The sequence below is a fragment of the Pseudorasbora parva genome, chromosome 9 (assembly GCF_024679245.1).
Source record: "Pseudorasbora parva isolate DD20220531a chromosome 9, ASM2467924v1, whole genome shotgun sequence".
NCBI classification, from domain to species: domain Eukaryota; kingdom Metazoa; phylum Chordata; class Actinopteri; order Cypriniformes; family Gobionidae; genus Pseudorasbora; species Pseudorasbora parva.
The window spans coordinates 32,788,790-32,801,821 of NC_090180.1; the positions used below are offsets into that span (position 1 = coordinate 32,788,790).

The window sequence follows — 13,032 nt, forward strand, 5'->3', positions numbered from 1 at the left end:
GAAGATGATTGGCTTCTAGGCGAAACCCCCATTCGTCAGTCACTGTTGTTACTTGGAGTGACTGAATGAAAGGGAACAAAAAGTACTTTGTGATTATTTCTGTGATCAAAGCAGAATTTTCACCATCATTACTTAATCTTATTCTTCAGAAAACAGTTTTTTTTTCAGGATTCTTTGATGAATAGAAAGTTTAAAAGAACAGCATTTATTTGAAATAAAATATTGGGTACCATTATAAATATATTTACTGTCACTTATGATCAGTTTAATGCACCTTGCTGAATAAAAGTATACATTTCTTTGATTTCTTCCCCCCAAAAATTAAAAACTCCAAACTTTTGAACTGTACTGTATATTGTTACCAAAGATGTATATTTCAGATAAATGCTGTTCTTTTGAACTTTCTATTAATCTAAGATTCAGTTTTCAACATTGATAATAATGATAATACATTTTCTTGAGCAGAAACTCATCATATTAGATTTATTTCAGAAGATCATGTGACACTGAAGACTGGAGTAATGATGCTGAAAACTTACACTGAAAACCATGTGAGACGATGAAGAGTAAGGGTCCAAGTACAGAACCCTGGGGAACACTGTGTGAGATAATGAAGAATAAAGGCCCAATAACAGAACCCTGGGGAACACAAACCATGTGAGACAATGAAGAGTAAAGGTCCAAGTACAAAACCTTGTGAACATCATGTGAGCCGGGGAGTAGTGGACTTAGCCTGGAGGATAGAGATGTAATGTTGGCAGTCAGACAGGTAGGAAGTGAACCAGGATAGGACAGTTCCATAAATACCACAAGCAGAGAGTTGAGATGAGAATACTGTGAGAGATTGTGTCAAATGCAGAGGAAAGGCCTAAAATAATTAAAATGCAGATGGAGCTTTAAGGAGATAGTTGAAGACCCTAAGAAGTGCTGTCTCAGTGCTGTGAGGGTGCGAAAGCTGGATTGGAAACATTCGTAGAGGTTATGAGATGATAGATACATTTGAAGTTGAGCAGCGACCACTTTCTCAAGCAGCTTTGCAAGAAACTGAAGATTTGAGGTCTGTAGTTGGCGAGGGGTTGAGGCCAGGTTTCTTTAGGAAAAGGGTGATCACAGCCATTTCTAACCCCAGAGGAGCAGCACCAGTACTTAGTATTTGGGAAATGAGAAGTCAAATAGGCGATGAAATAACAAGTGCACTGATTTTAAGTAAAGCAGTAGGAGTGGGATCAAGATGACAGGGAGACACATTTGATTTGTTGATTAGCAGAGAGATGTAAGCAGGGGTTGTAGGGGTGGGGGTCAAAATCAGTGAAAGTACCAGGTGCAGGAGCAGAGGAGTCGTGTGAGGGGAGAGAAGAGATCATAGGTGGGAAAAGATAGGTTATTGATTTTATTTTGGAAGTGCAGGCATGACTCACAGATGTCTGCTGAGTTACTGTGGTGCAGGATTTTGTTAAACAAGTTCTGTTTTTCAAAACTTCAGATTACATTGATTAAAATATAATTATCACACACACACACACACACACACACACACACACAATGCAAAAAAAAAAAATAGTTTAGCAGATTCCCCAAAAGAGCATCTTTTGTGTTCCACGGAAGTTAGAAAATCTTCATGTTTGGAATGACATGATGGTGTGTAATTACAAAAAATTTATTTTTGGGTGAACAATCCCTTTAACGTTTGTTCACATAGACCCGCACTGTTTTGCTCCAATGCTGTACCATGTGTTACGAATGCCAATAAATATGAATTTGGCAAATGATTCTATTTAATATTGTATCTGAATAGAATCATTTGAGAGACCACAAAGGAGATAATGAGATAATGTCCTATAATGAAGCTTCACAGAAGTTAGTTATTTTTTTAGTCTATTAAGTTTTAAATATTTGATATTCTTCTTACACAAATGCATCACTTCACTTCAGAAGGCCTTATTCTCTCTTCCCCCCAAAAATGAACCTTCAAGTCACTGCCATTATAAAGCTTGGAAGAGCCAGAACGTTTTAATTATAACTCAGATTTTATTAATCTGAAAGAAAAATGTATTCTACACCTAGGATGACTTGAGGGTAACTAAATCCTAGGCTAATTTTCATTTTTGGGTGAACTATCCCTTTAAGGCCGTGACACACCGAGTCACACCAACTTTTTTCTAAAAGTGTATATGAAGCTGGTTATGTGATGCAAACAGTCAAAAATGTATTAATTTGCAAATCATGCACAATGATTTAAGGTATTTTGAAGTCATAAGATGTGCAAGGCACCGTGCAAAAATACATCTTATTTAATCAAAAATCTGCTGCTGTCAGAAGAAATTCAAGTTAAAACTTGGTGTTTTGCTGCCACTACAGTTCATTTCAGCTGGAAACTTCAGTGAAGTTGTAGGTAGAGGCACACTTTTCCAATGAGATTATTTTGGGAAAATGTACAGTAGACATTTGCTTTCAGTAAATTCTCCTTATCCTGGTGGACAGCTGAGCAACTTTCTTCACATAATTATTGGAAAACCTGTTGCCGGGTGGATTGCATAGGAAGAATCACATATTAACATGAAGGAGTGATCAAAATACAGAGTGTCACACAATTCCCCTGTCCCATTGTGTCCTTCCGTGTAACTCCCTTCCCCCCTCAACTCTTGTAACCTCTCGGTGCTCTAGGCGACAAGGCTGTAAACGACACCAGGGCTATTAATTAATTAATGGCCTGTAGCCGAGTGGCTGTCCGACTGCAGAGGAGAGCGTAGTGTCTCTGTGGAGGTCTGGATGACAGGGAGTGTTAGGACAGAGACCAGAGCAGCGTTAATGTAGGGGAGGCGGTGGACATTTCGCACTGATCGGCTATCAATCACCTGCACTATTGTGGTCCTGCGCAGTGTTCCGGGAAGAAGCAGCAGGGGGAGGGATGAGGCGTGGGAGAAGAAGAGGGAAAATGGCGATCGAGGGGCCTAGGCGTCAACCGCCAACCCTCGTCCCATTGCTGATGAGCGTCACGGCGGTGTTGATCTCGCACCACGTCTTCAACGCAGCCGCCCAGATACCAGACCCAGAGGTAAGAGCTGGTTGGATTTTATGGCCCTTAAACGGCACTGTTGCTTTGGTTTTCTTTGTATCGCGCATGAACTGTTTTAGTTTTATGGCACTGAATGCATTGACAGACACAACTGCAGCGATCCAAATGGCTGTTTGGAAGCACGCAGTCCGGCAGATAGATTTCTCTGAATAAATCTCAAAGTTAGCACTTAAGCAAAAATGTTTATTGACAGTCAAACACCGCTCTTTATTTATATTGCTGTTAAAAGCTAAGTGCGGTAGTGCAAGGACACTGTTGCATCTGTCAGACTAAAAGAAGATTACTTGAAAAAAGATTTAAATTGAAGCAAAGGACAAATTTATTTATAAGCTTCCATCCAGATGATAAAGCTCAGAGAAAAGTGTGAGTTCAGTGAAAAATAAGAGCTCAGTTTCATGAAAGGTCACTCCCTCAGAGTTCCCAGAATGACTGATAGATAATGAATAACTAAATTCATGATGTGCATAGCAAACATAGAGCATCATTTATGTTGCTGAACCAAATTCATGGATTAGGAGAAATGGATAATGGCTGTTTTGAACTTCAACTTTTAAGGTCATTATCTTGAGGTCACTATTAAGGTCACTATTAAGGACATGATCTCACCAGCAGCATCCTTCTGTGGGACTTTGGAAGAATTATTTATTATTTCCATTATATATTATATTAATAATTACTATAGTAATTGTTATATTTGAATTTCTTCATAGTGATAATGATATATATTAGGGTGACCAAACATCCTGTTTTTCCATGACAGACATTTTGGTTATAGATAGTATTTTGTAATATAACAATTTTCTATCCCTACAGAGGGGGCATACTTGAACTTAATAAGGCATCTTTGAGTAAATTTCGAGTATCATTTGAGTATCTCATTCTCAGGCCAAGTGTCCTGGTTTTTGGTAATCAAAATATTGTCACCCTAATATACATTGGATTGATTTTAATAACTTTAATGTACTTGAAGTGCACCAAGTATCTGCACACATTTCATGAAGTGCACACATTTCTGCAAAACTACAAAAACCTACCTATACACAAAAATAACTGTAGATTCCAGTTGAAATGAGCACTACTTGCAGTAAAACACCAATAACTTTTATTAATTTTCACACAAAATATAATCATATGCAGATTATTGATTAATAAAGTCTTATTTCTGTGCGGGTTCTTGCAGAATACTATATTATGACTAGGGATGCACCGATATTTTGGCTGATATGATAACTATAATTAGTGAAGTTTTTATTAACAAAATTTCAGGAGGCGCATGTGCAGATAATTAAACCTAATTTAACACAATTGGAGCACGCTCAGATAATTAATCCTAATTAAACTCAAGTGGAGCACATCAAGCTAATCAACGATAAGAGGTGTGTCTATATACAGCAGATTTACATTCTTTCGTTGACCATTTTCATTTTTAGCATCCCTCCACCACCCCATCTCCTCACTTGATTCTAACAAACTCTTATTAGATGTCAACACAATCTGTAATACACTTCAGACCAGTTCCAGAGTATCTCTATCACGGGGGGTGGGGGTGGTGGTATACTGGGTTCGGTTTTTGGGTGAGAATTACCATTCTCACCATTAAAATTCATGTCCCAAACACACAATTACGCATATTTATGACCTCAAATAACTTTTACCATAATGCATAATTTGTAAACTAATACATTTTGACATTTGCATTACATAAGCAGCTCCATATGTGTGACTTTTACTTTGTTAGCACACATTACTAGTCTGAGGGTGAACAATTAATCCTTGCAAGTTAATACAAATGGCATTCCTTTTATGATGACGTCAGCTGGACGGCTCGGGTTGAAAACACTTAACCACTCCCCTCCAACTGTCAGTCTGCTTTGGAGTGAGAGATGGAGAGGAGGTGCGCTAAAGTAAAACCTTGCCCTCTACTCAATATTCTGTTTCACTTGGAAATGCATCACAGCACTGAACTAAAATCAGTTACTTACGTTTCAAGGGGACTTGATGTAAAGTTTATCATTAAATTCATACAGTAGTTCCGCCTTCGTTTGTTGGTGGTCATCGTCATGCCTGTGTTGTAAATCTGTGTCTCACAATAAGGGGGGATATTCCAAATGTATAATATAGCACTGGTATTGCAATGCCATGTGTTTAGGTTGTTCCCTGATGATGTGATTTTGTCAGTAGCGAGGAGGAAGATGTGCACCATACAACTAGCCATACAACAGTTCCCATTGTTAAATCATTCATGATTGGTAGACAATGAATGACTTTAAGTTTCATTGTCTCCTTAAGGACATCCTGTTCATTACTTCAAGCAACACATCACTGTTGTCATGTGAGACATGGTCCTCTCTGGAACCAGTGTTAGCAGAAAACACTTACAGTAATCCTTTTGCAAAGCTGAGGGTCATAGTTTTACAAAATGATTATCATTGTCAAATTACGATTAAAAGTCTTGAACATCAATAACAAGATATAAAGGTATAATAAAGATCAGTTGCCATTCAGTATTCAAATATGTCTTGTTTAAATGGCCAGAAATATAACTTTTACTTTTCTTTAATTTGTTCTCTTAAAGTTTTGAAACAAATTACAAATTTGAAAAAACAGACAAATGTACAACTATAACATTTCAAGTAAAAACATTCCATGAACGTCGAGTAGATATTGTTTTTCTGCTAATGTTTTGAGAACATTATTATAAGACCAGATAACATTAAATGAACATTCTGTTAAAGTTAATGAAAGAATGTTTTGTTCATAACTTTGAGAGAACCTTCCCAGAATGTTCCCTGTTAACTTTGTAAGGCGGCTGGGTTGATTTGAGTTGATTTGAGTTGATAATCGTTCCTATTCAGTTACCCAACGGTGCTGGGTTGGGAATGTGGCATGAAAGAGCGTGTGCAGCTCAAGTTCCCTCCGCTCTTCACTTCTGTGTTCATGGTGCTCATGACAGGAATATGTGTGGAAACTATAATCGAAGTGAGATGTGAATGACAGGTGAACAGGAACTGAAAAAACAGGAATGGCCCTTGAGAAGAGTGATTAAAAATGATCATTGAAATGATCAATGATCAACATGAAAAATTAATCATGTTGACTCTCAATAATACACAGTTTATTCTCAACTGTTTGTTAGCAGCTTTTGGTTTATGTCTTTCTCATGACTCTAGGCTGTGTTTTTGTCCATTTGTAGGTGTTCTTGCTTATCACCTTTTGCACTGGGTCAAATGACACCCAAATGTTGGGTTTAACATTTTAATAAACAAATTGGTTGGGTTTGTCCATATTTGACCCAAACATGGGTTGAAACAACCCAGCATTTTTATAGTGTGTGATTACTGTTGCTTGTGTTGTACTGTAGTTACATGTCTTAAAGTGATTTTAATTTACAACCCATTTTGGGTTCATTTGAATTTATTGAAATAAGTCCCTTGAGATGTAACATCTAATTTTCAGTGGGGGTCCTAGAAAGATTTAGAATATAAAACACAGAATATTAAAACACATATAAAGAAGACATTACAAAACCTTCACTACACCTACACCTCTCCCCCCTAACCATAAATAACCACAGCTAATGACTCAACACCATACATCAGTGAGATCAGCATAAAACCAATTAATTCACACAAAAAATACAAATTTAAGACAACCATAAAGTTATTTTAAGAAAAAAGCTCATGCTCGACTTCGCAAAAAAATGTAGGGGAAAAAATTATATTGCATATGTCTAAGTGAATGCTTTTAAGTAAAAAGCACAATCCAAATAAACACATCTAAAAATAAAAAGAAGCCAGTGAAATTGCTTTCTAGATTTGGATAGCAACCAATTAAGCAAGTCATACACAGTGTTTGGGAAATTTACTCTGAAATGTAATGCATTACAATATTCCGTAACTCTAGTAACTAGGTAACTAGTTAAGTAACTTAGTTACTTTTTACATAAAATTATGTGTTATTTTTTCTCACCTCTTTTTGTTTTATTTTTATTAAAGAAAATCTATTTTAGGGCAAATGTAAAGACCTTTTTGCACCAAAATTGAAATAATAAGCCTCAGGCTGAAGGAAAAGCACATCCATGAGTGTACAGTAGAAGGACGCAGCTCAAACAAACCTTTCAGCTGTGCTGCCATTCTGGATTACAGTAGAATAGACACAGGAGAGGAAAGCTGTTTTTTAATTTAGCAATAAAATCCAAAAATCTAAAGTCATTTTTGCTTATGGTTTCACTGAATCATTAAAGGTCAGCAGCAAGTACATTGGTCAATAAAGTCAGATTAAATGCATAACATTTTTTGTTTATTAAAATGTAATTATTGGAGGTTTGCATAGTACCGGCATTCTGATTTTGCATTTGACTGATTTGATTAATTTTGGGGAATGCTAAATCTTGTATTTTTTTTAATTTTTTTTCCAAGTAAGATGAGTAAATGCTCACATTTAGTCTAGAACTACAACATCCATCATTTTTACAAACAACGCCTCTGCATTTTTCTCAACATGAGGACAAGAACTGTCAGTAAATGGGAAAACAAAGTAATGTGTTACTTATTTGAAAATGTAACTCTATATATTTTGTTATAAATCTTAAAAGTAATGCATTACTTTACTAGTTACTTGAAAAAGTAATCTGATTACGCAACTCAAGTTACTTGTAATATGTTACCCCCAACACTGGTCATACATGACTTTGATATGGCCATGTTATGACAAATCTTTTCAAACAAATTGTAAGTAACATCAAGAGGCTTAAGATATTTAGAAATGTACAGAGCAGCAAATCGACAACAACACAGACAAAACACAAGGTGTGCTATCTAAAAGACCCCTGTCAAAACAGTCACTCAGAAACTTCTGTAAAGTGCTGGCAAAAGTTTAGGAGAAAGTTTACATTAAAGGGGGGGTGAAATGCTGTTTCATGCATACTGAGCTTTTTACACTGTTAAAGACTTGGATTCCCATCCTAAACAGACAAAGTTTCAAAAACTAATGTTGGACGTTTGATGGAGTATTTCTGTGTCAAAAATACTCCTTCCGGTTTCTCACAAGTTTCGGAGAGTTTTTTTTGAGTATGGGTCCACTTGACGTTAATAGAGCGGAAGGTCCTTGTATGGGCCGTACGGGCTCTTCTCCCGGTAGGGTACGCGCGCGTGTGACTAGAGCGAGAGAGGAAATGCTCGCCGTAAACAGTCTCTCAGGTGCAGATCCAGTCGTCCGTGAGCACTTATGTGGCGCGCCGCGCTCCACTTTATTCCTATGGGTGACGTCGAGCGACTTCAACGCTTCAGCACAGCATTCCGGGAAGGCAGCGCTGCATTTGAACCGATTTGAACGCAGAAATGACGGGAAGCTTCACAACATCGTTTCAGTCACGTTTCAAAGTGGATTTACACGCCACTGCTGTCACAGGACTTCACCAAATCATACCAAAGAAGTGTGTTTTTGACGGAGCGGTCCCAGCGATAAAGGTTCGGTCCTGCTTTGGAAGCAGGCGGTGAGTAAAACTGCTTCAAATGTCTCTGCTATTGGCTACCGTCGCGCGAGTAAACATCAGTAAACGACATGATCGCGTGCTTCGTCATTCAAATGCGCTAACGGTTACTCCATTGTTGTTCTATGTATAACGTTACACTAGTCTGAGCGTGCAAAACCGTTTTGCTTGCTCCTGCTAAGGTCTAGTCGCATACAATAGTCCATAAACCGAATCATGTCCTCATAAACTGCGAGTAAAGACACAGAAATGTTGAGAGGCCATTAAATACAGTACATACCACAGAGACGGACGTCCTGATGTTGCCGTTTCTCCTGTTCAATTTATTTCAGCCTCCGAATGATTCTGGATCATTATCTGTATTAGCTGAGATAGCGATGGGTTTCTCCAAGCTTGAGGACGTCACCGCTTTGTTCGCGCTTGTCATTCTTTAGCTCCGCCCACACGATACGCCTCCAGGCGCTCGTTTTTTTCCGGAAAGACTCGGTACAGCCTATATTTCTTTTATAAATATGATAAAAAGAATTCTTCCTAGTTGTCTTTAGCCCTATTCGGACGGTAATTGTTTCTCAAGTGGACATCCGTAAAAATACTTTTGCACGCCACCTCATTGATAAAACTTTCAGATGGTGATTTATTTACGGTGGAGAAGCGACTTTTGTGGCCCTGCATCTGGGAACACTGCTCACGTGATTAGTCGAATGATTGTCTGCTGTAAAAATGTCATATGCTTGGAATAATAAGAATAAAATCATATTTAATTTAAAAATAGGAAATTATTAATTATTTAAATCTGTTTCAAAAAAGGAAGATTTGAAAAATATGAAAATAAGCGGAAATAAGTTAATACAATGCTGCAATTTAACATTAATTACTACTATAATAATGTTTAATTTCAACTGTTTGTGTTTTTTCCACTCTCTATTTTGAGCAGCCATGAAAGCTTATTCTTGTAAATACTTTCCAGCAATTCAGTAATAAATGTGTAGGCTAGATCTTTAAAATGCGTACAAATTACAGCGAAGCGCAACTATGCGGTGCTCCGCAGGGGTCAAAAAGGATTTAACCTGTTATATTTGAATCGATTTCTTCTTGAAAACTCAGAGATGTGGATTTGGATGGCAATTAAATTACCACACGACCTTAGTTTTTGTGAAAAAACAGTAGATCATTCGGCCAGGGAGTTTTACGTGGTTGGTGGGAGAAAAACACAGACATTATGGATTCGTATGGCAAAATCACAGCCTAGCCCCTGTAAATAATGAAAATACCTTACGACCCCATAAGAAACAATTAGCGTCCGAATAGGGCTTTTAACAGTATCATTTTCTACACCCACAGCTAATTAAACACTCATTACAGGGTCAATTACCAGGTGCCTCCAATTTCCACTGCCTGTGCGATGTTTAATTCCAACATGAAACGTCTTAAGGAACACAAATTCATGGTTTGGTAACATTTTGTGCTCCAGTTGGCTCAGTAGGCAAACGAGTCGAATCGGAAAACAGGATGATGCTCATTCATATTTTTAGACACCTTTATAAAACACCCACATGATCAAAGAGATTTCTTCTTCAGTCGGCTGCAGGGAATCTGTATTATAAGACACAGTTATGTCATGCTGGAAGAACAAGCTCTTCATGCTATTTAATATACAACACAAGCTCATTTAAATACATGTCAAATCATTTTTACACAAACTGAGACATTTGAAGTTCTAGAGTAGAGCTTCAGCCTGTCTGATGTCTTTGCTTGCTGTTTGTCTAGTTGTACCTTAAATAACAGCTGTATTTCTCTGGAGGATAAGAGAAGGGACATGAAGTACATTACAAAAGAAAAGTGTCAATATATGATGTACCGGCAGTTGAACTCTTCTAACAGGCTGCGTCTTGTGATTGATTGGCTGTCAAGAACGTTAAATGACCCAGTAAATCTTCTGCCCTAATGCTGATATTACCATGATTTTTTTCTGTTTTCAAATAGACCTACTTGTTTCACTCAAAACCTCTTCATTTAAAGATATATTTGTTAGTTTTTTTTTTTTTGTTAATTTACAACTGGTTCATGTGGTTGTTTGCCTATTTGCGGGTATAGAATTAAAGTTTCAAGAGCTCCATTTGCTATATTTGAGTCTGACAATGGTTTTTGTAACAATTATACATTTCCATCGGTGCAGCCAAAGTACTTTGTTAAAGAAAAAAATCCTAAACACTCAAAATAGCCATCAATGATAATCTTGGGCCCTGAGAGCCAAAACAGTGATGTGTAAGAATTTACCCCCCAAAAAGTAAATATTTCTCCCAAATGGATATGAATATGAAAAGGTAAGATCAGATGCTTTATCAGGCTATTATTATTTTAGATTTAAAAGCCTTGGAACCTAGAAAACATACAGGGGTGCAGGGTTTACCTCTCAAGAAAAGTATGGACCATTGTTTATATATTTTGCTCAAAGTAATGAACTACTTAAAATAAAATAAAAAATGTTATCTGCAGCTCTTAACGTGGCGCTTTAGCGGGAGAAGTGATGCTCAGTGAGAGGAAAGGGCTTGAATGAAGCACGTTTGGCTCCAGATAACAATCTTAGAGGATGTAGCTCCAAAATGTAATTTTCATAAATGACCCTGAGCACCAGAACCGGCCATTTGAATACCTCTGATCTATATGATTTATAACTGTCGCATGTCAATATAACTATTTGGCCTCTATTATTTTGCGCATTTCAATATTAAAGGTCAATAATATTATTTGGCCTCTTCAATATTATTGTCATTTTTGTACAGGTTAATATGATTATTTAGTGTCTAAATTAAAACTTCGTAATATACTTTAATTAAAAGTTCTATTTAGTATTCTAAGAAATCACTAATTTAACCTGGTGAAAAACAGCTCTGTTTTCAGCAAGCCGTTCCTGTGCATGCGCCTTTTATGCTAATGTGGTTTGCTCACCCCGCCCCTCTGTTCTGTGGGGGCTTTGAGTGTGATGCTTTGCTTTTTAAGCAACAGGAGAAAGTTTGACAACTCGAGTCTTTCAGGACACATCTGTGCAAGTTCAACCGTATGAATTCGATATATCAGATATGTCAACATCAAAATGACTGCTGTGTTCATAATTACACCCAAGAACAGAACACCGCAATCACCCTGGCATAGATCTTCTGTTACGAACTGCTCTGAGACAGAAGGTTGGTTGAAGATCCAAACGCAGTATTTATTAAAGGGTAGTGATGTTAACAGTGACACCAAAGCTCCGAAGCGTGTGTCAAAAAAATGAAACTATTTTCTGTGAAGCTTTGTATCGATGCTTGATTCGTTCTATCAAAACCACGTGACCAATGACGTCCGAAGCTTCGTTTCACAAACACCCACGTGACTGATTCAGAAAGGTTTAAAAATGCGCGACACAGGGCGTGCCTGTGAGGTGTATTGCGTTGCATTGAGCGGGCTTTTTGTATTGCGCGAGTTTGTTATGGACCCTGTTGCAAAGAGAGGGCGTTCTGAAATGTGGGAACACTTTCATTTGATTTCGCCCAATAAAGTTGATCATTTATTTGGCTTTTGTTCTGCCGCATATATTTATCTATTTATTTATTTAATCCGCACTAGCCTATGACTTCATACATTAGAGACAAGTATAGGCTTATCCTTCTATAATCATGTGAAAGTGTGTATGTTTTTCCTTGTGTGCATGCATTTATTTAGCATACTTCCTTTATTCGTGAGTTTTATTTGTTTACAAACAGGAAAAATGTTCACATTCACAATACAAAATCATATCTTTATTGGTTTAAGTTACTAGGAGTATGCAATGGAACAGATTGTGTCACATAATGTCATATATAATATATTGATTAATTCATTAATCAATCCATTAATTCACTTTTTGCTTCTAGATAATGCGTCGGTTGCAAAACATTTTGCGACACAGCGCTTTCCCTCACTTTCACCAGCAGAGGTCCTCGTTGAGCTCTGACTTGAAAAGCTTCGAGTAATGAACCTTTTTCTGATACAACTGTGCTGAAAGCTTCACCGGTTCAGAGAGCTTCACTTCACCATCACTACGAACAGGCAAAAGGGTAATCCACGGAGAAGGCAAGAAATCAAAGACCAAGATACATGAAACCAAAGAAACGCTCAGAAATGCAGTTGTGACACTAAACAAGACTTCGCAATGAATGACATAGTGAACAAGGTATATATAGGCAGAGGTAATGAGGTGATGAGACACAGGTGTAAACAGTGAGTGCTAATGAGCCCAAGGATTATGGGTAATGTAGTTTGTGATGGAGTGACAGTCCGGGGTGGAGTGCCCTCTGGTGGTGATCACGGGCACTCACACTGGTGAATTGTGACAATAGGATGGTTGTGTACAGTCACTACCAACACACATTGCTGTATAATCAACTTGTAAAAGTGCATGTACCATTATATGACCCCTTTAAGAGATGTTTCAGCTATAGCGGAT

At 37.5% G+C, this 13,032-nt stretch overlaps 1 protein-coding gene across 2 annotated transcripts in view; it reads left to right on the plus strand.

Annotated features, from left to right (window-relative positions):
- The first annotated feature begins 2,771 nt into the window (after positions 1 to 2,771).
- tmie (transmembrane inner ear) overlaps positions 2,772 to 13,032 on the plus strand; it is a 71,189-nt gene continuing 60,928 nt past the window's right edge. For both annotated transcript variants that reach the window (XM_067452282.1, XM_067452281.1), the window contains exon 1: positions 2,772 to 3,055. In XM_067452282.1, the coding sequence (XP_067308383.1) occupies positions 2,909 to 3,055 (147 nt within the window). In that variant the 5' untranslated portion in view covers positions 2,772 to 2,908. The remainder of the gene's footprint in view (positions 3,056 to 13,032) is intronic.